The sequence below is a fragment of the Muntiacus reevesi genome, chromosome 12 (genome assembly GCF_963930625.1).
Source record: "Muntiacus reevesi chromosome 12, mMunRee1.1, whole genome shotgun sequence".
Classification (NCBI taxonomy): domain Eukaryota; kingdom Metazoa; phylum Chordata; class Mammalia; order Artiodactyla; family Cervidae; genus Muntiacus; species Muntiacus reevesi.
Genome location: NC_089260.1, coordinates 75942776 through 75968302, shown reverse-complemented (window position 1 = coordinate 75968302; position 25527 = coordinate 75942776). Strand labels below are relative to the sequence as shown.

The 25527-nt window shown below is 66.4% G+C and overlaps 1 protein-coding gene across 1 annotated transcript in view; it reads right to left on the bottom strand.

Annotated features, from left to right (window-relative positions):
* ADGRB1 (adhesion G protein-coupled receptor B1) overlaps window positions 1-24895 on the bottom strand; it is a 75411-nt gene extending 50516 nt beyond the window's left edge. Inside the window, exons 1-6 of the mRNA XM_065903094.1 lie at window positions 24754-24895; window positions 11628-12614; window positions 2142-2303; window positions 1088-1198; window positions 572-736; window positions 276-440 (exon numbers count right to left, since the gene is read on the bottom strand). Coding sequence (XP_065759166.1) covers window positions 276-440; window positions 572-736; window positions 1088-1198; window positions 2142-2303; window positions 11628-12402 — 1378 coding nt within the window. The 5' untranslated portion in view covers window positions 12403-12614; window positions 24754-24895. The remainder of the gene's footprint in view (window positions 1-275; window positions 441-571; window positions 737-1087; window positions 1199-2141; window positions 2304-11627; window positions 12615-24753) is intronic.
* Between the last annotated feature and the right edge of the window lie 632 nt (window positions 24896-25527).

The window sequence follows — 25527 nt, the reverse complement described above, 5'->3', positions numbered from 1 at the left end:
CCTGGGGCACAGGTGTGAGCACCCCACAAAGTCTGAGGCATGGGTGACACCCAAGGAGGCCCCAGCACCCCAACACCCCTGGCGCACCAGTGAGAACGTCCCAGGTTCTCTTGCCTACAGCCTGATCACAGCCTGGGGTTCCAATCTCACCTCTGAGGCCCCAGCAGGTGGGTCTGAGTGGGCAAAGTTGGGCTCCTTGGGCTGGCCGGTGGCCCACTGGGTCCTTCCCTCCCCTGCCCTGTCTCACCCCACCCAGCGCCCTCCCTCTCACCTACCAGGGCACAGAGCAATGTTGCAGAACTTGGTTTGCTTTTCCGGGCCCTCACAGGGGTTGCCTCCAAACTGGGGCGGCCTGCAGGTGCGCGTGCGGTCCCGGAAGCCGCGACCGCAGGTGCTGGAGCACAGGCTCCAAGGCGACCACTCGTCCCAGGCGCCATGCACTAAGGAGGGAACATAGCGCTCTGCGACCCCTGTCCGGCCCAGCTGGCGGCCGAGTCACCAGCCCTGGACGTCCCGCCCCGACACCACGCCCCTACCCGGACGCCCCGCCCCCACCCGGCGCCCCGCCCACCTGGACACACGGCCGAGTTGTTGCAGAGCCGCTGCTCCCGCAGGGGCCCGCTGCACTGCGTGCTGTAGGAGGACGACACGCAGAAGCGCGTGCGGGTCTGCCAGCCCTCGCCGCAGGTGCTGGAGCACACGCTCCACGGGGACCACTCCTCGGCCGCGGGGTCACCTGTGGGCCCAGACCTACAGCATCACAGGCCTGCTGCTGCGCCCGTACCTGCGCTGCGGTCAGACCCCCAGGTGGCCGCAGCAAGGCCCGTGAGCTCCCCCTCCTTTTTTTTTTCTCGACAGGTCCCTTCGCCTCACACCATTTCTCCTAAATCCAGTGTGCCTGGAGACCAGGGCCTGGCACCTGAGAGGTTAGTCTAATTATGGGAAATTATTACAGTCATTACTTGGAATCAGCAGCAATTAATAATGTACAATATTTGTCCAAAGACCTGATACCCTGGAACCAACTTTCCCCACTTCCCAGCTTTAGTGTGTTTGCTGTCAGCCCCACCCAGACGCTGCCACTCACCTGTCTGCGGGGCCGGGAACCCAAACTGCTGCAGGTCATCCCCCAGCTCCTCACGCCGCCGGGCATCTGTGGACCGCAGGGACTGGCTCCTGGAGTTTGTGCGCCCAGCGGCTGCAGGGTGGGTCCAGGTAAGCACCCAGGCCCTGGCCTGCGGCTCCCGTCCTGCAGCTCTAGAGGGGCGCTCTTGACCCTTTGCCCCTCATTTCTCAGTCACAGTCGGGCCCAGGCTTGCCAGCACCAGGGCCACTTGGTCCCACTGGGCAGCTGAGAAACCTGGGACCAGGGCACCCTGGTCTGGCGCCAAGCCCTGTCTGGTCCAGACTCCCCTGTCCTGCGCCCCTCCCTCTCTTCCCCCGGGGCCCGCAGCGTCATTCGTAGGGCACCAGGTGTAGATGGCTGCTGCTGTCCCCTCCTTAGCATCCCGCCTGCAGTCCTGAGTCCCGCTGCCCAGCCCAGACAACACAGGGCCCTCCCCAGGCTTCTGAGATGAGCTCCTCTCCCCAGGAAAACTCATCGGGGAAGAAACAACCCGAAGAATGACAGTCTCATTATAACTTGATTTAACTTTATGGAAGCAGCTAAAATATGCATGAGGTCATTAGAGAGCCTTATTAGAGAAATACATCCTGGAGGCAAGATGCAGCTGGGACAGGCAGCTCTGGTCAGGGCTGGGGATCGGGGTGGAGGGAAAAGCCTCACTGACAGCCTTCCGCGTGCACCCCAGAACTCCCAGTCCGCAGGTGCTAAGACAGCCACATCCAGTCTAACACCCGGTCCCGCCCCTCCTCCTAGGCCGTTGCTTCTGATGCCACCCGGCCTGGACCAGGAGTTGGCCCCTCCCTTGGCTAGGCCCCACCCCTTGACCCCGCCCCGCCCCAGGTCCCGCCCCTCACAGCTCGAGCCCGGCCTAGCCTGGCCCCAGCACCTTCCCTGGTCCGGCCAGACCCAGCACCCGCCTCCCCCCCCTCCCCGCCCTTTTCCCCACCTGACCCGGCCCGGGCCCCTCCTTCTCCCCCGCCGCGACTCCGCCCGTCCCACCCGTCCGCGCACTCACGGCCGCAGGCCTTGCGGTTGCACAGGCGGCCCTCCTCCAGCACCCCTTCGCAGCCGCCGCCCTCGATACCCGGCGCGGGCAGGCAGGTGCGTGTCCGCGTCTGCAGGCCTCCGCCGCAGTCCCGCGTGCACTCGCCCCATAGGGACCACAACTTCCAGCCGCCTGGTGGGAACCAGAGGGCAGAGTCAGGGCCGGGGTCAAAAGGCTGCGATGTCTTTCAGGCAGTGTCTCAGGGGTCTCGCAGGGGTGTGGGGGTAGAGCGGCCCCTGCGAAGAAGCCTGGGAGGCTTAACCAGCGCAGCGCCCTGGAGGGTCAGCCAGGAGGCGAGAGTGGGCCTGGATGAGGTTAGCGATGGGGTGCGAAGCATAGGCGGCCGGCAGGGCAGGGAGGGGCAGAGGTGCGACCCGAGTTCCCTCTGGGGTCTCAGTGCTTTCTGGCTCTGTTTACAGGCTCCCAGGCCAGGGTCTCCACTGACTGAATTTAGGTCCTCAGTGTAGCGGCTGGACCCAGAGCAGGAGCCCCAGGCAGGTCTGAAGGACGAATGAATGAAAGGCACCCCGGCCACCCCAACAGCTGCCTTATTCCAAGGGCCCAGTAAGGGGGTGGGGGCAGAGGGGGCTCCTACTTGGCACAGAGCCTCAGCCCCTGCAGATCCCCTCCCCATGGTCCTCAGTCTAGACTTGTTCACCCTCTTCCCATGATCTGTGTTGTGTGTTCATCACCCCATCACTCAGGGACACCAGAGGCCCCATACCTGGTGGCCTAGTGAGGACTCACACCCTGGGCCCCGCCAGGCCTCCCCTCCCCTAGACACAGCAGAGACTGGCCTCCAGGTCCCTCTGGCCACCCTCCTTCAGCCCTCTCACGGGTCTTCATCCCGGCCTTGTCCCCTCAAGCATCATGACCGCCTGTCCCTGAAGGTCTGAGCCCCTTGGTGGCCCCAGTGCCACCGAGGACAGAGCCTCCAAGCACTGGGGAGCCACTGAGGGGTGAGGAGCAGGAGGCCAACATCTTGGGCGAGAGCTGGGCTGCACTGATGGCTTCAGGGAGGAGCTGCTTCATCCAGGCACTCAGTCCACAGGCCAGATAGCTCCCGCCCTGAGGGACTCTGGTGCCGCCACCCCATTTGTCCTCAGGAACTCCAGGGCCCCTTGCTCCCAGCACAGCAGGGTCAGGGCAGACCCAGCAAGGGCACGTGCAGGTCACCAAGCGCCTACTGTGGGCTGGGTGCCCTGCACGCAGCCCCTGACACAGCCCCCAGGAATGGGGCAAGGAGATGGCACTGCCAAGGCCTGGCACTGGGAGTCACCCTGGAGCTGGGCCGCTGCCCCACCTGGGGCGGGAGCAGGGGAGCCAGGCTGGCCAAGGGCAGGTCACGCCTGGCCCGGCAGGAGAGTCCTTGTGGCCTCTCGGAGCCTGGCTTCTCTGGGGAGCACGTGGGGTGAGAAGGCGGACTGTGCAGATCCCTAGGGTGGGTGCTGGAGCCGAAAGATGGGACTCAAGTGGTGGCCCTACCACCCACTGCCCTGGGATGGTCAGGTCCAACCCACCCTGCCCTCACGCCCTCCACCTGAGGATGAGGGCGCTTCTTCCCAAGTCTGCAGCCTGTGATGGCAAGCAGCAAGAAACGATGGGGAGACCACAGGTGTGGGGTCTGTCGATGCTAGAAAATCCCACTCTGTGTGTGTGTGTGTGTGTTTTGGCACACTGCCCATCTGTCGATGCTAGAAAATCCCACTGTGTGTGTGTGTGTGTGTGTGTGTGTGTGTGTGTGTGTGTTGGCACACTGCCCAGCATGTGGGCTCTTAGTTCCCAGACTAGGGATATAACCCGAGCCAAAGCAGTGAAAGCGTCAAGTTTTAACCACCGACCCGCCAGGGAATTCCTCCAGAGAACCTGCTTTGATGTGCAGCAAGTTGGGCGTCCAGGTGCTGGGTTCTGTGGAGGGCCACTTGAAAGGTATCAGCTGTCCTGTGCCTGTGCTGGGAACTGACCAGCAGGGGGCGCCAGAAGCAAATGAATGGTAGGCAGGGAAGGGGGCCCAAGTCCCACAAGAAGGCAAGGTTCATTCACCTTCCAGGCCCCCAAGCCATCAAGGATCCTTCTCTGCCCTCACAGAGCACCCCCTCCCAAGCGTCTCACCTCCCCTGGAGCCCAGAGAGGCCTCAAGGGCACACAGAAGTCAGGCCTCCTGTTCTCAGACCTGCCTTGCGACTGGGACACGCAGGTGGGTGGGGCAGGAGGGGCCGGCTCGGACCTGAATCGCGTGGTCTGTGGTGGGAGTGGGCCCTTCTGTGCCCCTCCTGCACACGCAGTGCAGAGGAGAGGCTGGGCTGAGCTTTGCAGGGAGCCTGATTCCAGGGTGCCAAGGGCCCTGGTTCCGAGCCCCTCCTGGGCCTGGGCTTGGTGCCCTGTGCTCCCACCAGGGCCTCTCTGCCCCCGTGGTCCAGGTGAGAAGACTGAGGCTGCCCTAGTGACGGAACGCTTGTGCTCCCCCAGTCAGGAGGGGCTGAGTAGGTTGTTGGACCTGGTCCCCCACCCTTCAAGGCCCATGCTCCCCCAGGGCCGGCCCTCAGGAGGCATCCTGGGCAGCAGAGTCCTGTCTTCCCCACTTCCTGTCCCCCCTCCCTGCTCGGCACCGGATGCCTCAGGAACCTTGAGTCCCAGTCCACCCAGGAACCAGGTGTGGACCCACTTACAGCAGAGGAAACCAGGGCTCAGAGAGGGGTGGTCCAGACAGTTGGGAGCTGGTGAGGCTCCCCCCACCCCACCCCACAGGACGATCTGCCCTGGAGTTGAGGAGGCAAGCAGGCCTGAGCCTCCCCAGGCAGGTGGCCCCAGGGTCCCAGGGCTGGGCAGGAGCAGGAAGCATGGAGGCTGCCACACAGACATGACTTGGTTTTGAGCTGCAAATGCCTGTGTCCCAGGGCTTCGGGGTGTGCGGCAGCTGACCAGGGCCCAGGGCAGTGGGTGGGGGGCCTGCAGGACAGCGCCCCTGTGCACACTGCCCGTGAGTGGCTCTGAGGCTGCCCAGACACGGGGCCCTCACTACCGCCACTTCAGGCGCCTTCCCTCGAGGCCCGGTGGTCGGCAGGAGCCCCATAGCCACCCCCATTTGATAACAAGGGGAGCCAGGACCAGACCCCCAATCAGATTCCAAGCACTGCCCCTGCGGCCCTCAGACAAGGCAGGCTGCCAGCACCGCTCGCCGACCTGGGGCTCCAGGTCCCAGCGGTCTCACCGGCTGAGCCCCCGGCCTGTCACACTGACACGGAGGAATGGGGAGGCTGGAGTCGGGGGCCGGCCTGGCTGCAGGGACACAGCAGGCCCGTCCTCCTGTCCCCCCTGCTGCCCCAGCCCAGCCCCCGTGTGGAAGCCTGAGTGACGTGGGACCTGGCAGTGGGCGGGAGAGAGAGGGTGTCCAAGCCAGGCTAATCGGAGGATGCCACTTGGTTCCCATGGCAACTGCTGCAGAGCTCCGTCTTTCAGGATAGACTCAGGTTAGGCCTCAGCTGCCAAAACACCCACTATTTCAGGGCTGGTTACCTTGGTGACCCAGGTGGCGGGGACGTGGCGGGGGGGAGGGGAAGGAGGGAAGGGTCACATCAGGAGAGGCCAGGCAGGGGGTCCACTGGCTCAGAGGACAGACTGCCCCCCGGCCCGGCCCTGACCCTGCTCATATGCTGATTCCCGGTCCTGATCACACACGGCCCTGATCCTCATCACAGACTGACTTCTGATCCTCGACACAGGATCCCTGTCGCATACCAAGCCCTGGCCGCTGATGCACGCTCGGCTAACGGCAGCTGCGGTCTTTGTTATCATTTTTACCGTGTGTCGTCACACGTGGTTGACACCTGATAAATGTTTGTCAGGCAAGCGCATCCAAGACCAGAGAATCACCCAGGCAGGTGTCCTGGGGCCCGCAGGGCTGAGCACGGAGGGGCTCAGGCCACCCTTTGCTGGGTGGCCACGGGGCTCTTGGGCTGGGTGGGCTTTGACGGGGCAGCAGAAGAGTGGGCAAGGTTGGGGGGTGGGCTGCCCCTCCAGGCTCGGAAAGAAGCCGCCATTCTTCCCAGGCTCAATGCCCCCTCTGTCTGGAAGCCTCATTTCCATCTCATTAAGGGATGAATAGAACCAATTAATGGCCGCCAGGCAGCCTTGGCCACCCAGGAGAGCGGACACACGGCGAGGGGGCTCCAGGACTCCTTCCCACCCCGGCGCCCCAGTCTGGAGGCTGTGGTCACCCCGATCCCGGGGGTCCCTGCACCCCAGTGGGCTGGGGCGGGGCACCCAGGGAGGCTGTCTTCCTGCTGGGCCTCCCTGCCTCCGGGGTCCCCTTTGGAGGAGGCAGTCTGCACTTCCCGTCTTGTCCAGCAGAGGTCTCCCCAGTCCAGCATGTCAGGCAGCACCGCCTGTTCCAGCCCCGCCCCTGACCATCAGTCTGGGGTCCCTAGTAACCACAGTGCAGTCCAGCCCCTGTGAGGACCGAGCCCCCAGAGTCAAGGCCTGTCCTGCGGCACGCAGGTTCCTCCTCTGAGCCCCTTGCATGGATGTGCAAATGAAGGCCCCAGGGGATGGACAGCTCCACTCCCACGGAAACCACAGCCCCGCTCTGGCTCCACAAGTCCATACGTGGTGCATCCTCCACCAAGGACTGCGGCTTCCACTGTCAGGGCCCGAGAGGCCAGCAAGCCACCCAGCTGCAGGAGGCGCTGTGGGATCTCAGGAAGGGGCTGAGAACCGCGGCCACTGCCCACAGGCCACTTGCCAGAGGAGGACAAGGAGAGTTCCTCCATGCACGACAGAGGCTCCAGACCCTACAGGCAGGTACTGTCCCGTCCCCTTTTTACAGAAGGAAACTGAGACTCGGCAAGTCAGTGATGGACCCCGCTGTAGGGTTAGTCCAGCAGGCGCCCCCTGTCCTAAGGGTGCCTGCTACAAGCCCAGGCGAAGGCCCGGGTCCTGCCTGGCTTTGCGCTTCGATGCTGGATGACCTGGGCAGGTCTCTTCCCCTCCCAGAGCCTTGGCTACACAACTCACAGCCCTTCCCCGCTCTGGGGGGGCAGCGAGACCCCCGCAGGGCCACAGCCGCAGGGTGGTGTGGGAACCCCGCTCTGGGTGGCCCCCTGTGCTCCTCTGGTCTCCACGGGGTCACGTCCTCCTATGTCCGCCTACAATGCCTGGAGGTTGTCTGCCTGGAGCCGGAAACCATGTTTTCCAGGTTTTCTAAGTTGGCCCTTGCGCAAAAGAATAGCTTACCGGGATGAAAACCATCCTGGCAGGGAGGCCCTAACCTTCCTGCTCCTGTCCCCCTGTCCCCCCAACACATTTCTGATTACCCCTAAACTCCAAAGATACCCCCTTCCCCCTGGAGCACCTCCTCCCATCAGAGCCCTGCCTCTCTCCACACACTGCAGCCCCTAGAGAGGGTAGCTGTGTGGCGTTTAGGGTGGGAATTACTTCAAAGCCCATGGGGTGTCAGGGCAGGGGCACCCCGGCTGAGAGTGGACAGGCCTGGAGGCACCGGGGCACTCGGCCCGGGGTAGGTCACGGCCCCTAGGCCCAGCATCCCTCCCTTGCACGCACCGGGGATGTCACACACTCAGGCTCCAGCCCAGCCCCCCCACCCATGCAGGCACTTGGGGGAGGCACACATGTGCACACGCAGGGTCACGAACACACAGGGCACACACATGTGCAGAGGGACACGCATGCACACACACGAGAACACATGCACAGGGACCCACACATATGCACAGGGACACACACACACACACACACACGCTGGCCCCCAGCCCCCAGGATGCTGCTTTTTCATTATCTTACACGTCGCTTCTGCAATAAAATTCTTTAATTAAAACATGAATATTTAAAGCAACCCTTGAGAGAAATGGCCCCATCTCACCAGAGGCAGAAAAACGCAGAGAGACTCCGGAGGGGGCGGGAGAGGCGGGCTGTGCAGAGGGGCGGCCGGCCGGGGGCAGGGAGCGGTGCTCTGGCCCGAGGAAGGCTGGCCAGTTGGACGCGTGGCATGGCCATGCGGTGTTTGGACAGGCCGGGCGGGGGCAGGGCTGAAAGTGGGCCACAGGCTGGCCTGGGCCTCCTGCTCGCTCTGGGCACTGCACGGCCCCCTAGAGCCGGGACGGAGGACACGCCTGACCCAGCCTCCCCTGCTCAGTGTGGGGGCGCAGCTCCGGGGCACAGGCTCCACGGCACGATACGGGGTCCAGCTCAGCTGTGTGTCTTCTGAATGACTGCTAGACCTCTCTGGTCCGTGGGCCACCTCACCCCTACACACACACAGACACACATACACACAGACCCTCTCAGCTGCGCTCTTGCGGGAGAAGCCCCAGGTGGCCAAGAGCTGCTCTGCTCCGGGTCTCCCCGTTTCAAACTGTGTGAGCCTGCCGGCGGCCTGGACACCTCTGTGCCTCCCTCCACTCAACACGCATTCATCCAAGGCCTGCTGCCGCCAGGGGCTGGGCCATCACGGGGCTTCGTCAGCGAGCAGGGCCGACTCCCCTACCCCGTGCTGGGGGCATCCTGGCAGGGACAGAGTAACGACACGGGACATTCTCTGGTGTTCATGGGCGATTCCGTGTGGGAAGAGAGGGAGAGAGCGTGAGGGGACGGTGGGCCTGGGGCTGCCGCCACGTGCCATCCAGGCAGCCCCTGAGGGAGGGGCATGTGGGGAGAGTGTTCCAGGCCAGGGAGCACCCCAGCCAGAGGCCCCGGGCCGGGAGGCGGGTCCTCGCTGGGAACCACCTGGGCGGCGGGAAGAGGGAGCTGGTTAAGATGCTATGCTGCGGCCACTGCTGACCCCACGTTTATGCCCAAGGTCTCAGAGGCATCAGGGCCTTCTGAGTCCAGGGCATGGGCACGGGGTCCGTGCTGCCCCTGGGTGGGGGTGACCACCTCCTGCTCCCGCCGCCCTGCCCCTCAGAGTCGAGCTCCTCATTTCCCGGTGGCAGCCCCAGCCCGCATGCCCTCCAAACGGTCTTCCATGGGGCAGCCAGCCCTGCCCCAGAGCCTTGACTTGAGTTTTGTCAAGACTTGCACAGGGCCAGCCTACACACACACACACACACAAGCAGTGAATTCGAGTACATACCAGTGCACACGTGTACATGCTCACACACACGCAGGCACAAACACAACACCCACAGATACCTGATGCACTGTACACCGGCATGCACACGTATACATGCCAGCCACGCACACATGCAAACACTCACATCCAAGTGTGAATGTGTGCACACACACACACTGGAAGCACCTGTGTGAGCACACACGTATACGTCCTACACACACGCGCGCGCACACACACGTACACATGGATGCATGAACACACACGTGTTCACATAACATACTGAACACACGTGCTTACCTAACACTGCACATATGCTCACATAAGACATTACACACGTGTACACACAGATGTATGGGTGCAAGCATGTGCACACGTGTGTGCACACACACACACCTGCCCACCTCCCTCTCAGAATCTCTGCTCGAGTCAGGAGTCCCCACATAGCCCTCCTCCCCCTCTAATCTGTCTCTGCCTGCCAAGCCCTCCAGATCCCCTACCTAATAATAAACATAGATATTGACATTTCATCACTGATGTTGCTTTTGCTTAGAAACACTTTCACCCCAGTTCTCATTCTTCATGACAACCAAGGAAAGAAGATGTTTTACTCTCTCCATTTGAAAGACACGGAGCCTGAGGGGATTGGCCCAGGGACACAGCAAGTGCAGGGCAGGCTGGGATTAACTTGAACCTGACCCCATGGTCCCTCTCAAATGACGTTCCCGCTGGATGGCCTATTGGCCTCTCATAGTTGGGTCCCACTCTGAACTCCGGATCTTCCTCCCCGCCACTTCCCCACCTCAGTTGAGGTCCTCACGCCCGGCCAGACACCTGGGCATGGTCCAGCGATCAATCTCCTTCCTCCACGCCCACACCCTTGGCATCAGCAAGTCCATCAACTGCACACCCCATCCCCCAGATGCTCCCCCTTCCTCTTGGCCAGGCCAGCATCAGCTCCCTCCCGGATTTTTGCTCTGAGCCAGTCGCCATGCTGACAGCCCCAGCCCTGTGCCCCCTCTGCTTAAAGCCCCCATGGCCCTTCAGTTCTCAAGAGAAGAGGCAAACCCCATCCAGGGGACCTGGCCACCTTTGCACCCAAATGCGCACCTGGGCCTGCCCCCTCCAGCACCAACATTGAGCCCTGCAAGCTCGCTGCTCATCACAGCAGCCCCGCCTCCTTGACCTTGTCCCACAAGCTCCGTGCGGCTCCAGGCAGACCGGCTTACCTCCCTGGCTCTGTCACTGCCCCAGGATGCTGGCAGAGGCCAGCTCTTGTGCTGTGGCCTCCAGTGCGGGCCAGGCTCCAGGGCCATCAGGCCTGAGGGACTGGGCAGTCCCTCAAAGCAGTCAACACCTTGCCGGTGAGGACACTGAGGTTCAGGGGGCAGGTAACCACTGGGGAGCGGCCGAGCAATGCGTGTGGCCAGGCCACCACCCTGTCTGGCCCTCCTGCACCCACTGGCCTCCCAAACCAGCTGCCGCCCCCTCTCTGCTCTGTTCTCCTCCTCCCCACCCAGAGGACCACTCGCACCACCACGCTGCGGGGGCTGCCTGTGCCAAGTTCACAGCGCCGAAGATCCAGCCCGAAGATCAGCCCTGCACCCCATCGCTGGGGACCCTGACCCAACTGATGGAAGGTGGGGTTTTCTCGACAGCTTCCTTGACGCCGCGCCCCCACCCCCGGGGGCACTGCCTGCCCCCTCCCTCTCCTCCTCTCCAGCTACGCGCCCTGCTTCACGGAGGTTTCTACTCTGGGCTCCACGGCCCAGGGGCCATGTATAGGGCCGTGTTCCAGGAGAGCGGGTGCCCTTTGAAACCCCCATGGGTTTAAGCTGCTCTTACACCTTGAAAGACATTTTTCTGAGGAGTCCATCAGTGTCACTGGCTTGGGAGAGGCCAAAGCCATGGACACGCCACCTGGTCCCACGGGGACCCGCCTGCACGCACGCCCAGCCCAGCCTGGCTCCCGAGTGCCTGGCACACTGGTGTCTCCACCGGCACAGATGGTGATGAGCTGTCCCCTGTCACCCTCGCCCTGGGGTCCCACGGGGGGCAACTCTCCATGCGTATGCAGGGTCTTCCTCCTGCCCCCCCCATGGAGCTCCGCTCCGCATCCCGCCCCCTGATGGTACCACCCCCGCCCTGTGCCGCTGCCTGTCTCACCAAGGACCCTGAGCGTGCTAAGAAGGTGGGACTGGTCGAGCACACGCCCACCCTCACCTCTGCCCTGCCCTGACTCTGACCCCCACAGGGCTCACCTGCACCTCTCCCGAATTCCAAACACTGTCCCCCAGGACCAAGTGACCCCTGACTTCCAGGTGACTGGCAGCACCCCCCACGGCCCCGCCCCCTGCGCTGTCTCACGCGCGGACGCCTTGCTGCTCACTCACCTGGAGCGCCGGCCCCACCCCGGTCCTGGGTCAGGCTGGTGAGGCAGTTCTCAGGGCCACCAGCCACGCCGTCCCTCAGGCAGACGTCCCCACGGGGGGCCAGGGAGCCGGAGGCAGGGTCGCCGGTGTCCCCGCCCAGGCAGGCGCAAGGGGTCTGCATGATGCCGCACGGGTGTGAGCTGCGGCTGCCGGCCAGACAGGCATCCAGCCAGCGGCATAGCATCTGGCAGGCGGCCCGGCTGGGGTTGCGGTTGCCCACCACCAAATACTCCACGGAGAAGTCATCGCTGGGCCCGGAGGGCCTGTCCCGGGGCCCCAGGGTGTTGTCCTGGGGCGGCCGCAGGCGCTGCATCTGCAGAAACTGCTTGCTGGCCTGCAGGAAGGCCAGGGGCGCTGAGGGGTCACAGAGCCGCAGCACCTCGTCGAAGCTCTCCACGCCCAGGTAGGTGCGAGTGGACTCCAGGAAGGAGTCGAACTGGTAGGTGCGGACGCGGGCGGGGCCGCTGCAGGTGGGCGCCTTGGCTACCTTCATGTAGAGCGTATAGCGGCGTGGGTCCGGGTTGCGCAGGGTCCAGGAGCAGCGCGAGGCGTTGGCCGGGAACACCGCGGCCGCTGAGAAGTAGCCGAAGAACTTGCCCTGCACCAGCGTGGCGCAGGGCTCAGCCCCGGGGCCAGCGGCCGTGCCCGCCGCCGTGCCCGCCTGGCGCCCCAGCAGCAGCAGCAGCAGTGGCCCAAGAATCCAGAGGGCACCCGGGGCGGCGGCCTGGCCCCTCATCCTAGCTCGCGGGGCCGCCGGGGTTCCGCGGGCTGGGCAGGCAGGCGCGGGCCAGGCCTGGACATGCCAGGGTCCAGCGGCGAGCGGGGCTGGGCCGGGCTGGGGGGCCGGGGCTCTGGGCTGGGGGCAGAGGCGGCTTCCGGGCACCGGGGGAGCAGAGGCGGCTCCTATGGTCCAGCAGCCTGGCACCCGCCTGTGGCCTCAAGCAGCAGCTGGAAGAGAAACAGCAGAGGGCAGGGTTGAGCCCCTGGGGAGGGCACACTGAGGGCAGTGCCAACCCTGGACTCCAAGCCTCCAGCGCAAGCCCTGGCCCCGCACTCAGGCACCTGCTCTGCCCACCTGCCGTGTATCCACCTGCAGGGGCAGAGAGCCAGGGGCGGTCACTTCCTCCCCAAGCAAGCCTGGGTGGGCAGCGGCGGGCTGCCCCGGCCAGGACCGCCGGCCCAGGGCCCTTGGCTGTGCCCGTCTGGCTGGGCAGCCTGGAGAGGCTCCGGGGGCTCCGGGCCTGCCCACTGGCCCCATCACAGCCACGGGGGCCTCAGGGCCTCTCAGACCACACCCCTCCCCCACACCTTTCAGGAAGGGATCCGCAGCCAGAGGAGAAGCAGGGCGGAGGGCAGAGGACAGAGGTCGCCCCCAGCCTCCTGCAGCCCCGTCTCTCTGAGCCTTGCCCGGGCGGGTGCGGAGTCCCCATGTCTGCAGGAGTGACTGGCTCTGTGGTGGACAAGGGTGGGGTCAGACCCGGTCTAGCTTTGACCGGCATCCACCCGTCCTGTGCCTGGCACATACCGCCCAGCCTCCCGCCTGCGTTCCTGCCAGGGAGCCGTCCTCTCCCACTCCCTGGAGTCACCTGCAGTCCCCAGGGACCAGGCCTTGGCCCGTGCTGACCCCTGCCTGCCCCCAGTCAGGCGGGCGCTGTCCTCCTCCATGTCACATGAGGAAACCGAGGCTCAGATGGGGTCACAGTGAGGGGGCAAGGGTACCCACACTTGAACTCCCAGGCTGCCCCCAAACTCCTGGCCCTGGGGTCCCCTGCCCTGTGGAGGAGTGGGCCTGGCCGTGTGCCACCCACTCACCGCTGCGGGGTGGGGGCGGGACACCGCAGGTCAGCGGGGACGCAGCAGAGCCTGGGCTCAGAGGCCAGCACCGCCCCTCCTGACCGCCTGCACCTGGACCCTGGAAAGCTCCTTTTGCCTGCAAACCTCACCTCCCCAAAGCCCCCTGCTGGGGGTCGCCCCCCATGGCAGCTGGGCGGGTGGGCGCGGGAGGAACTGCAGCAGACCCTCGAGCCCCCTGGCCCGGGGCGGCCCCTCCGCTCTGCTGACTGTGTATACGCCAGCCGCCTGTCCACAGGGATGCGCCGCTTCGTGCTGCCGGGCCTAGCTGGCTGGCTGCACAAGGTCGGTCACTGCTCTGCAGTCCGCTCCTGGTGCCCTTTCCTACAGGCCGTGGCCGGCAGGGCAGGGTGGCCGGGCGTGGGCCGCCCCCTCAGGCTGTGTGGATGCAGCCACGCCCCTAACCTCCCGGCCTGTTTCCCCATCTGTACAGTGGGGGTGCAGCCTCACTCTCCCAGCATAAAGGAAGCACTGGACCTGTGGATTTACCCAGAGATGGGGCAGGCGGGGACCTCAGTGGGGAGGGAAAGGAGGGGCTCCAGATCACCAGGGATGGCCCTTGGGGGCTCTTTAGTGGCAAACACTGGGGAGGGAACTTGCAAACTCTTTGTGCCGGCCCTCTGGGCAGAACCTGCCCTTGGCCCCTGCCTCCAGGAAGCCCCTGGTCCTGCCACACCTCCAGGCCATCCTGGGCCAGCCATGGGCGTAGCACCGCAGAGCCCCGTAGCCCATGTTTGGGGCTTGAGGCTGGGGCCAGGGTGCTACGGCCAATCCCAGAGCGGGGAGGTTGCCTGCAGGGTGGCTGTGGGATTTGAGACCTCACCTGGGCCCCTGCTCCAGCGGCAGCATCCCCTCCCTTGGCCCTAGGCTGGGAACTAACACGGCCGCCAGCCCCCAGCTGGGGTCCCAGCCCTGGGACAGACCCGCTCTGATGCCCAGGGGAGTCCCTGGTGGATGTCGGCAGAGCCCGCAGAGACCACCATCATAGTCTGGTGCCTCCTCCAACAGCTCCCCAATCCCACCACTCAACAGCCAGCTCAGCCTGTCCCATCCCCCTGGACCCAGGGTCGAGGCCACCCCAAAACCGCACGCCTGTCCCTAGAGGGGCCTGCCTGGGCCCTGCCCGCCCGCCCCCTGCCCCATCCCCGCTCCTGGTAGCCCACTCCCAGCCCTCCTGTCTGGAAAGTGGATGCAGCCTGGAGCAGACGCTCGGCCTGCAGCTCTGGGGGTGAGGGGCTGGCAGGCACGGCTGCCTGCCCCTCCTCGCGGCCTCACAGGCCTGTACGGGGCGTCAGCCTGGCCCCGCGTGGCGGGATGCAAGGGAGAACCTCCTCTGCCAGACTCTCTGTGTCCACAACCTGGAGGACCTCTGTGCAGGGGGGCGTGTGGGGGCCACAGAGGAGCCACCTGGGTGAGGGCCTGTGGGTGGTGGATGCCCGAGCCAGGCTTGGGCCCGGGTCTGTGGGACAAAGCTCCTGCCCTCTGAGAGGCCAGGCACTGCCCCGGGTCAGGCAGACCGCCCTAACCCTGCCTGTCCAGGGGCCCGTGGGAGCCGGCCGGCCCTCATCCAGACTGGCTCACTCAGCTCCAGTCAGCGTGTCCAGGGAGCGAGGCCACCCCTGTGCCCTGTACAGCGGGCAAGAGGAGCAGTGAGGGTCACAAACAGGGCAGGGCCCTGTTTAGAACCGCCCCCCAGAAGCGTGGCAACATGAGAAGCCGGCCCGAGGGCAGGAAGCAAGTGGGGCAGGTGCTGGGGCCACAGGAGGGAGCGGCCCCGGGCCCAGCGGGCAGGGGAGGAGGGTGCCTTCTGGCCTGCACCCTGGGGGTGTGGGAGGTGCCAAAGGGGGCAGGTCAGGGCACCCCCAAGACTGAGGCTCCGGTGTGAGTCTTCAAGAGGCTCCTGGGGGGCTAGAAGATGGCCCGGTAGAGCCCCCCGAGGGGTTTTCACACAGGATTCCACAGCAGGGGTTGCCGGGGCCACCAGAGGGCCAGGCGTTCTCCAGAACTCGAGGGCTCCATGCCCTGGGCCTTGGGGATGGCTCTGCTGGCCAGAAGGGGATCCCAGCTCTGAGCCTGAGCCTCAGAGTGGCCTGGTCCGGCCTCTTTTGGCTGGACTCGGGGCAGAGCTGGGCAGGAGGCCCAGGCCGCCAGCATGGATGGCCCCTGAGCCTGCCAGCGGCCACTCACCTACCTGCCCAGACCCCACCCTCTGCCCTGCCCCCGACAGGCCCACATGTGCTTTCCAACAGCGGGGGCTCCCCGGCCCCTGTTAACTGCCTGCCTGAGATGATCTAACAAGGCCTTGGATAAACGGCTCAGAGGCCGCTCGGGCCAGGGCACACCAGTGTCAGGGTGGAGGCCGACCAGTCAAACCCATCCCAAGCTGGAAGATCACAGCCAAGAGGGGGTGGGGCCCGCGAGGGAGCCCCTGACCCTCCAGCACTCCAGGGTAGTGTCCCCAAGGGGCGATGCCAGGCAGGGTCCTGGGATCAACGGGGGGCAGCCCCTGATCTTCACTGGGGGGTTCCTCTGATGGGGTGGGGGCGCAGGCACAGAGAGATGGGAAGAGATGGGCGGGGGGCGGTCAGAGGACAGACAGGGCCTCAGAGATGACCAGACCCCCAGCTTGAGCAAGCGGGCGATGGGTGGTGGGGACCCTCACTGAGCTGGGGGAAGAGATGCGTGCGAGTATCTGTGTGTGCATGTGTGTGTTCTGTGTGCACACACGTGTATCTGCAAGGCGTCTGCACACGTGGGCACCTGTAGCACGCTTGCACGAGGCTGACGGCAGGAGGAGGGCTCAGTGTGTGCTATGGGATGTGCGGGTCAGTGACCGGGGAGGGGCCAGCCTAGAGGGGGAGCCCTGGGGAGACCAGGGCAGGGCCTCGGAGGAAGGCTGGGCCAGGGAGGGTGACTCCACACCCCTCCCTGCAGGTGACTGCGCGGTAGCTCATCTGAGCCGACCCGTGCTCCCGGCCCTCAGCCACACCCAGAGACCGGGCCTCCCCTGGGGGTCAGACTCCACAAGCCCACGGACCAAAGGTGAGGGTGGAAGAGGCACCTGGCCTCCGGGCCGGGCTCCAGCGTGGTCACCGGTCCCTCCTCTCAGAAGTCCTCACGGGTGGCTGTTTGCCCGAGGCTGCAGGCCTTTGTCTGGTCCGTGGGTTCACGTATCCCGACCAGGGTCACTGCGGCGTCCAGCGTGCACTGCTCGTCCTGGGTTCCAGTGATCGATGGGCACCGAAGCCCCCTCAGATCCCTGCCTCCCCAGCCTGCCTGCAGCCAGGAAGCCTGCCGAGCGCTGGGCCCCAGTGCTTTGGCCAGCCTCTGCCCCAAGCCTACCGCACAGCCTCTTGGAGCCTGTGGGGCAGCCTCTGGTGAGGGATGGGGAACCCCAGAGAGCCAGCCATGCCAGATGAGGAAGGAGAAGCTGGAGTCACGGTGATGAGAGAGGGCTGACCGCACCCCAGGCCGGGTCTCGGGTCTCAGGGGACCCCTGCGAGGCAGGAACAGTGTCAGTCCCACGTCACAGTTGGGGGGTCACCAATTCGCTGAGGGGTGCCCCACCCACCTCCCACCATGTCTCAGATGCATCCGTGCCCAGGTGGTCTGTTCAGCTCCCGCACAATCAGAAGCTGGGGGTGCCCCAGGTTCCCTGCCCACAGGGGCATCGGCTCGGTGCCAGCCCGCCGGGATCCGGGTTTCTCCAGCCACACCTCCATCCCTGAGCCCCCCGCTCCCCTCCCAGCCCAACACACAGGCCCGACCCGGCCCTGCCGTCCCCTCCCCACCCACCCCAGGCCACCAATGGCATCCCCAGACACCAGCCACAAAAGGCGCTCTGTTGTCCCAGCCGGCCCCCTGAACAGTGCCCGCCTGTGTCCTGCCCTGGGGAGAAGGCTGCCCTGGGGGAGGGGCGGGTGGGCATCCGCGGCACGGACGGCGGTCCGCAGGCTGGCGGGTGGGCAGGACTGTGAGAGGCCACCTAAGGGCGCCTGACCACCCCGCCCCCGCCCGTGGGGCCCCCAGGGCCCCCACAGGTCCCTCCTGGGCTGTGGCAGGTCAGGCAGCTAGTTTTCCAGAGGCACAGGCGGCACTGCTGGGTGACCCCAGTCACTGACCCCGGACAGCCTGCCCGAGCGGTCTCGGGGGCATGGGGCCACGGGGAGGGGCCAGGAGCCCGGGCAGGCCTCCATTTACGAGCAGAGCCAGGGGTGGTCTGCTAGGAGAGCCTGGCCCCAAGCCCCGCGACCACCACCTGCCCCCACTCCCAGCCCACATGGGGCCAGCCAGGCCCCTGGGCACCCCGGGCCAACTTGTGGGGCATCCCAGGCCTGCCCCGAGGGGGCCCGGCCGTGTTGTCCTCCCAGCAGAGAGGGGAAGCAGAACGGGGGAGGGTCCCCAGGTCCAGGGGTGGGGGGCGCCGGGGCGGGTCTGGGCTGCCAGCGGCGAGGCTCCCTTCCCTGCCCGCCAGCCTGGGCACCGGGGCCGCCAGGGGAACCTGGCCAGAAGCCAGGCAGAGCCGCCCCGGAGGAAAGAGAAAGGCGGCCCGGCCGGAAGGTCCAGTGCTGGGGGTGGAGAGAGAAGCCTTGTCCTGGGCTGGCTCCGCTCCAGGCCGCCCCGTTCAGACCCGCAACCTCATCATGCCTCTCTTTCCCAAGTGCCTGTCGCCCCAAGCCACTTGCAGGCCTTGAAGACACCCCGCGCTCCGGCGCTCCAGGGCTGTGCTCACACCCGCCAGCTCTGAGCAGCGCTGCCCCACCCCCATCCCCCACCGGGCAGACACCCCGGGCCTTCAGGTCACAGGCAAGGTGGCGGCCCTGGAAAGCGTTACCTGAGCCTGCGGGGCCTCCTGAGAACAGACGCGCCCTCGTGAGCTCCCACCACGTCCTGCGACCCGGGCACACACACGCATGCACACACAGTGCCCTTGTGTTGCACAGACACTCTGTGGAGTCCCGGGCGGGGACAGTGAGCGTCAGCCCCTTCAGCTGGGCGTCCCTTGGGGACAGGGAGCTCTCCCGAGGGGAGGCTCCCGATATTCTGGCTGCAACCTACGTCCCTGCCTCTCCTCTCTGCGACCCCCTGCTTGGCACCGAGAGGAAGCCCGTGCTCCCCAAGGGAGACACAGCGTCCTTGCCCACTCAGCTGCTGGTCATGGGTGATGCCCTGCCCAAGCCCCACGCCAGGGTCTGTTCCTGGGGTTCCCAGCAAGAGGGGCTCATCCAAGGTCAGCGGTCCAAGGTCACATGGGGAGGGGTTGGGGATGGCAGCAAGATCAGAAGAGGCAGTCAGGAAGGGCCCTTGTGGCCGGGCCGATGACGCGGAGGTCCCGGGGGTGTCCCAGGGGTGTCAGGGTGTCCCCGACAGCATGGGGTGGTGGGAGGGGCAAGAACAGTGGAAGGGGTGCTTAGCCTGGACACGCTTCAGGGAGCCCAGGTCTCCGGGCTCCCGACACCCCCTGACCCGCCCAATGGCACCAGCGGCTGCATCAGGACAGCCCGTCCCAAGAGGGCCCTGAGCCATTGGTGTTCAGAGATACCAAGGCTCCCGACACCCACGGGCACCTTCTCCCCCATCTCCAGGAGGGCTGAGGGGAGGGAGGGTGAGAGAGTCTGGGCCGGGCCCAGCGCCACCACCAGCTGCACCCCGAGAGCTAGGGCTGGGTGGGCAGAGAGAACAGGCCAACCGGTGGCCCAGGGCGAGCCACGGGGAGGAGGCTGACCCCGAGACCAGGGCTGGGCCGAGCCGGAGGGACACGTGCCCTTGCAGGGGACACACAGGGACTGGTGGGACCCGGAGGATCAGGGCTTGGGCTGGGGGCAGGAACAGTGCTCTCTACATGCTGACCTCACTTGCATCCATCTGGACAAGAGGGCTGGCAGCTCTGACTGCCCAGGGCAGCGCCTACACTGCCTGTCCAAACTCCACAGGGAGGCTCCGCCGGCCAGGGACACCGGCTCCAGGGGGCGGGCCCCCCACCACCACCCCCTGGCCCCAGTGCCTTGGCCAGGCCAGCTGGGCCATGCGTGGAGCTCCGAGGCTCCTGTCTGCCAGCTACTCAGGTCCTCGCCTCTCCTCCCACCTCAGGGACCCCTCAGCTGTGTCTCAGCTGAGAATCAGCACCCCCAAAACCAGCCACCACGTGGGGGACGGGGGCCACCTGGCCCTCATCTCACCGTCCATCGCAGCCTCTGGGGCCCTGGAAACCGCCTGCCCTGGAGGCCTCTCTGGTCCCACAGCCACCCAGTTACTCAGCAGGGACCAGTCCGTACCCCACCTCAAGTGAGGCCTGGAGGATGTCCACAGACCCCACAGGCAGGGACACGCTGGAGAGTCAGAGGCAAGGGTGGGAGTGCTGCGGGGGGTGGGGAGGTGAGGGGCAGGAGGTGTGGGGCAACAGCGGGAGTGAGTGTTGCGGATAAGACGGTCGAGGGGTGAGCCAGGGTCCCCTGCTGCATGCAGATGGATTCCGTTTGTCTAAAGCACTTACAGGACACACACGGTTATGCTTGTAAAGGCATAGAACATTCTGGATGGATGGCAGGGACATGTTAACAGGAGGACCTGGGGTCTAGGGTAAGGAGACTCCCTCTGTACTCTAGCCCTTTGGGGTTGCTCCCATTGCTTGTCACCTTTCAGGTGTGTGCATACAAAGTCGCTCAGTCGTGTCTAACTGCAACCTCATGGGTGGCAGTCCTCCAGGCTCCTCTATCCAGGGGATGCTCCATAATAAGAATACTGGAGCGGGTTGCCATGACCTCCTCCAGGGGATCTCCCCAACCCAGGGATCGAACCCACATCTCTTATGTCTCCTGAACTGGCAGGCAGGTTCTTTACCACTAGTGTCCCCTGGGAAGCCCAAGTAGAAATGAATTAATAAGAAAAAGGGGAGGGGATGGTGGCTGCAGGCAGGAAGGAGCCCCGGTTCCCGCTACCCTGTGAGCCAGGGGGACACTGGGTGCAGGGAAGGCTCCAGATGCTCAGGCAGAAAGGGGTCCGAACCCAGGGGTTTACGTGCGGCCACAGCCAAGGGTCCTGGGTCTCCCGCTGCGTCTCGCCCTGCAGAGGAGGGCTCGTGCCTCAGTGCTCTGCCTCTGAGGCCCAGGCTGGGAATCAGCGGGAAGCTCTTCCCCTCTTGGGCCTTGCTTTCCCAACAACGAAGGTCGGGAAGAGGGGTTCCCCCAGCACCCTCTGCACGGTACGCTTGGAGCAAAGCCACAGCCCCAGACACGAATGTCCACCACGGGGCCCAGCTTCCAGGGTAGTGCACACTCATATTCTGTGCTGTGTTGTGGGTCTGTTTGTGGTACACTCTGACTGGGGTCTTGGGTGGTGTCGGGATGACAAGAGGAGCCTGGAGTCCAGCGTGCTTGTGGGCGGGGGCTGTCCCCAGGAGCACCTAACATCTCTTTGGCCACTGGGGCAGGTCACCACCTCAGTCTAGGACCACCTCCCCCTGTCGTAGTCCCCATGACTCCCAAGACACAGTCCAAGGCCTACAGGGCTCTGGGTTCTGGCCTCCTTCCCTCTGGAGCCCCAGTCCTGCTGTTCATCTCCTCTCCAGCTTCTGCACACGAGCTGCCTACACCTCACACCTGCCACAGGGCCTTTGCATGGCTGCTTCCGTGCAAGACCATCCTCACCACTCCCACCCCTCTTCTCCTGGTTTAGCTGCATTCCCCATAGAGGTCTCTCAGAGACCCCCACCTCTGGCCTCCTTCTACCCCAGAGCCCATTCACTGAACTGAGCAGTGCCTCTTTCCTCCCTTATTCCCACTCGCATTCACACGGTGGGGCACGCCGTCTGCCTTGCTCAGGCTGCACTCCCAGTGCACACGTGTCCACGTGGGCACCAGCACTTTCACTACGTGTGTGCAGGCTATACACAAGGGTATCCGGGCCCTGTGTCTACCCAGAAACCGCAGCTCTGACCGGTAGCACGGCCACAGTCACGCAGGCTGGGGTCAGAGAGTTCCAGAGGACAGTGAGACAGAGTGGGTCAACCGGGATGCACGAAGCTAACCAGCGCTCCGGGTTTAGGGTCTGAGGGGGCCACCGCTTGCACACCACCACAGGACCCATCAGAGGTAAAACGTGGTTAGATTCAATCCTGCCATCCCGGGCGCACATTGACACAGATCTGCTCCGCGCACGCACACACGTGTGGCAGTCTGCGTGCCTGCCCACACAAGCCGCCAACCTGCCGGCCGGACACGCACGTGCAAGCGTGGCACACAGGTACCCAAACGCGCTCTTCACGCCCGTGCACCGGGCACCGCGAGTGCGGGGAGGCGGCTGACGCGCTCGGGCCCTGACGAGGGAGCCTAGGGCCCGCCGAGAGGCGGGGGCGGCCGGGCTGCGGGGATGGGGCCGGCGCCCGGGCCGCGGACAAGACGGAAGGGGCGGGCAACCGGCCGGTGGCGCGGGCGCCCTCTCTCGGCCGCTAGGGGCAGCGCACCGCCCTCCGTCGCCACCGCCGCCACCGCAGCCCCGCGCCCGCCGCCCCGGCCGGAGCAGGAGGCGTCCCCGGGGGGGCGGACTCGCCCCCAGGACCCGCTCCGGAGGCGGGCCCGGGTCAGGTGGGCCGGCCAGGGGGCGAGAATGCCGAGGGAGGTTGCCCGCGCCCTGCCGCTTGTTCGGACCCGCCGAGGCCGCCTCCTGCCCGGCCCCGAGGCCGCGCGTCCGCAGGCGCTCAGCTGCCTCCGGACCCGGCCGGCCGGGACGCTGCGGGCCCAGCGCATCGGATGTCCGGGAGAGCGCCGAGGGCCTGGGCCGGAAGGGCCCCCAGAGCCTCCCCCTCGCCCCCATTTCACGGACGCGGCCACCGAGGCCGGAGAGGGGCCGGAGCCTGCGGGCGAGGCAGGGCCCCCCAACTTGGCTGCGTCCCCTCCCGGCCCTGGATCTGGAGCAGAGCGACGTGATGCCGAGGGCGGCGAATCCCCTTTCCCGCCCCCGCGCGGGAGCGCGGCGGGGACAAGCGCCCTTCCCCGGGATCGGAGGCGGCAAACTCCGCGCTCGAGCCTCCGCGCCGCGCCCGCCGGCGGAGCCGCGCGCCGCCTTGGCGCATTCCCGCCGGCCTCGCTCTCGGCCTCCCGCTGCCCGGGTTCCGGGACTCCCAGGCCGGCCCCCCGCCCCCCAGATCCAGGCGCAACAAGTCTGAAAGCAGCGCCGAACAAGAGCGAGCGAGCCGGGAGGAAGGGCGCGGGGCTGGGCGCTCCGGGATCCCGGAACGCACGCAACGTCCGCCTCCGGGGACGCGGCGCGGGCGGCGGGCGGTCCGGGCTGATCGGCTGGCGGCCCCCACCCCTTGAGCGGCTCTGACACTGCGCGAGCGGGGGCGCGCCCGGGAGCCCCCACCCCCTCCTTCGTCTTCTTGACCTTGCTGGGGTCCTCAAAGCCGGACCCGGCGGCACCCGGGCGTCCGGACGCAGAGTTTCGCGGCCGCCTGCGGGGGCGAGGGAGGCTCTCTCCCTCGACCTCCCTCGCTGCCTCGGCGGCGGCGGGGGTCGCCAAGGAATAGAAGGCTGCAGGCTCTAGGAGATGCCATGGCCGCCTCCTCAGACCCCAAATACACGGTATTCCACCTCCAGATATGAAAAGAGACCCCGGCCTCCCGTTCGCCCCCAACCCCGCCCGCGCGGCCGCTGCTCGGAGGGGGCGTGTGTTTGTGTCTGTGGGGGAAGGCGCTGGGTGTCCCCTTAGGTCCCGAGGGTGGGCTGGGAGCGCAGATCTCCCAGCCCCCTTCCCAATACGTTTGCCAATTGGCTGCCTGGGGCGGGGGTTGCGCGCGCCCCCTGCCCACCCACACACCTGCACACATTTCAACTCCTCGGGAGTTGCTGCTGAGGAATTCTCGGCCCTGACCCCGGGGAATGAAAGGGACGTGACGGGAGCGCGCGGAGGGAAAGGGCGCTGAAGCAGGTGTGGGTTAGGACTCGTTCGGCTCCATCCTGGTTCCCTGCACGCCAAGAAACTTGGAAGGCGAAAATAAAAGTGGGGAGGGTAAGGTGCCCAGCGGACCAGGGTCGGGGTGCCAGAACGGGCGCTCCCTCTGAGCTGCCTAGGAAGTGACCCAGCGGGAGCCGCCGCACCCGGCAGCGGTCCCCGGGCTCAGAGCCGCATCCTCTGACAAGCCTTCCCGGCCACCAAGCTTCGCGGCGATTTTCAGCTCCGCCGTGCCCTCCCGAAGCAGGCCCGAGGCGCGCTGTGCCCTGCCCAGGGGGCCGCGGGGACTAGCAGGAGAGGGCGGCCGGCCGGGCCCAGAGCCCCAACCTGCCCGGGAGGGAGCGGGGGCCAGGCTAGTTCCTCGAGGCAGCTGCGCGGCGGCCGACGAGGGCCGGCGGCCTCGGCTCGCTGGGAATGGGGACCGAGGAGTGCCCGGCGCCGGGCCTCGCCGCTTCCCGCGGAGAGGGCGCAGGGCCGACCCAAAGTTCGGATCCGCTTATCCGCGCGGCCTGTCCGAGCGAGTGGAAAAGATCAGAATGGAACGAATCAGGGTGTTCGTGTGTGTGTGTGTGTGTGTGTGTGTGTGTGTGTGTGTGTGTAGGGGGCCGGACAGTGCTAGGGTAGCCCTCTGACCATCTGCGGGAAAGAGCACCTCCAGGGAGTGTCCACTGCCGGTGCCGCGTCTACCGGAGGCTGTGAGGGAGAGCCTGTGCGTGTGGGGAGGACATCTCGGGCCCCTACAGGGGTTTAGGGACTCTAGGTGTGATGAGGGGAAGGGGGACACACCGGGGTGTCTCTCCTGAACCTACCTGGGTCAGTGTGTGGCTGCGGGGCACCTCTGGGGTTCCCGAGACCCTGCCAGCGCCCGTGTGGGTCGCGGACACAAGGGGAACGCCTTCCCCAGCCGGCCCTGGCTCTGTGCATGTGACGGGGAGGGCTGTCTTCCTCAGCCCGGCCTGCCACCCCGGCCAGGCTGCGGGTGTGTGGACTCGGGGGAGCCGAGCAGCGCCGAGGAGCCTTTCCCAGGTCCAGGTCGCCCCCTCCTCAACCAACCCGGTGCGGGAGCGCGGAGACCTGCCAGATTCCGTCGCCGCTGCCGGAGGAGGCAGGGGGCGGGGGCGGGGGGGGGGGTTCCGAGCTCGGAGCGCCAGCCTCGGAGCTACGAAGCCCCAAACGGCGAAGTTCGGAAGTCCGGGCGTCCGCCCCGACCCCGACCCCCTCCCACCCTCGCTGCGCCCCCTCTCGCCGCGCCCCCAGTCCCCAGCCCCCCCGCCAGAGCCTTCCTTACCTTCCCCGGCAGCAGCGGCCCCGCTGGCGAAGACTTGATCGGGCGAGTTGCAAATCCCCAGGAGCGCCCCGCGTCGCCGGCGGCCGAGACGGGCGCCCGACCGGAGCGGGGGCTCCTCCTGCCGCCGCCGCCCCCGGCCCGCTCCAGGCCTAGCCGGGACGCCCCCGGGAAGCGCACTCGCCGGCGCGCGCAGGTCCCCTCCCCTCCCCCCGCCTGCCGGCGCCCCCCGGACGCCCGGGAGGTCCGGATGCCCGGACTGCGGGCGATGCGGGGCGCGCGGGCCCGGGCCCGGCCAGTACGCGGCGCGGCCGCCTGTGCTCCCGGCTCGCCGGCTCCACGCTCGTTCCGCCGGGGCCGCCGCCAACGCCGCGCCCGCCGCTCCCTCTCCGGCCGCCGCCGCCGCCGCTCGGCTCCTCTCTCCTGGCCCGCTCCTCTCGCCTTTTTTCCCCTTCCTGAGGGGGGGGCGAGCCGAGCCGAGCCGGGGGCGGGGCGGCGCGGGGAAGGGGAGGAGGAGGCCGAGGACGGCGAGAAGGAGGAGGAGAGAGGCGGGCTCCTTCCCCCACCGGGCTGCCGGCGCTCCCCAATCTCTCGCTCTGAAACTGGATCCCGAATCGGGAGCCAGAGACTGCATTACGGATTACATCAGGCTTTCTAGAGCTTCCAGATCACACACGAGAGGGGAGCGCGAGCGGGGGGCGGGGTGTGGGGGAGGGGAGAGGGGGGGCGGGGCGGGGGGGGGGAGGATAAACGCGCACACGCGCGCGCAGGGGGAAG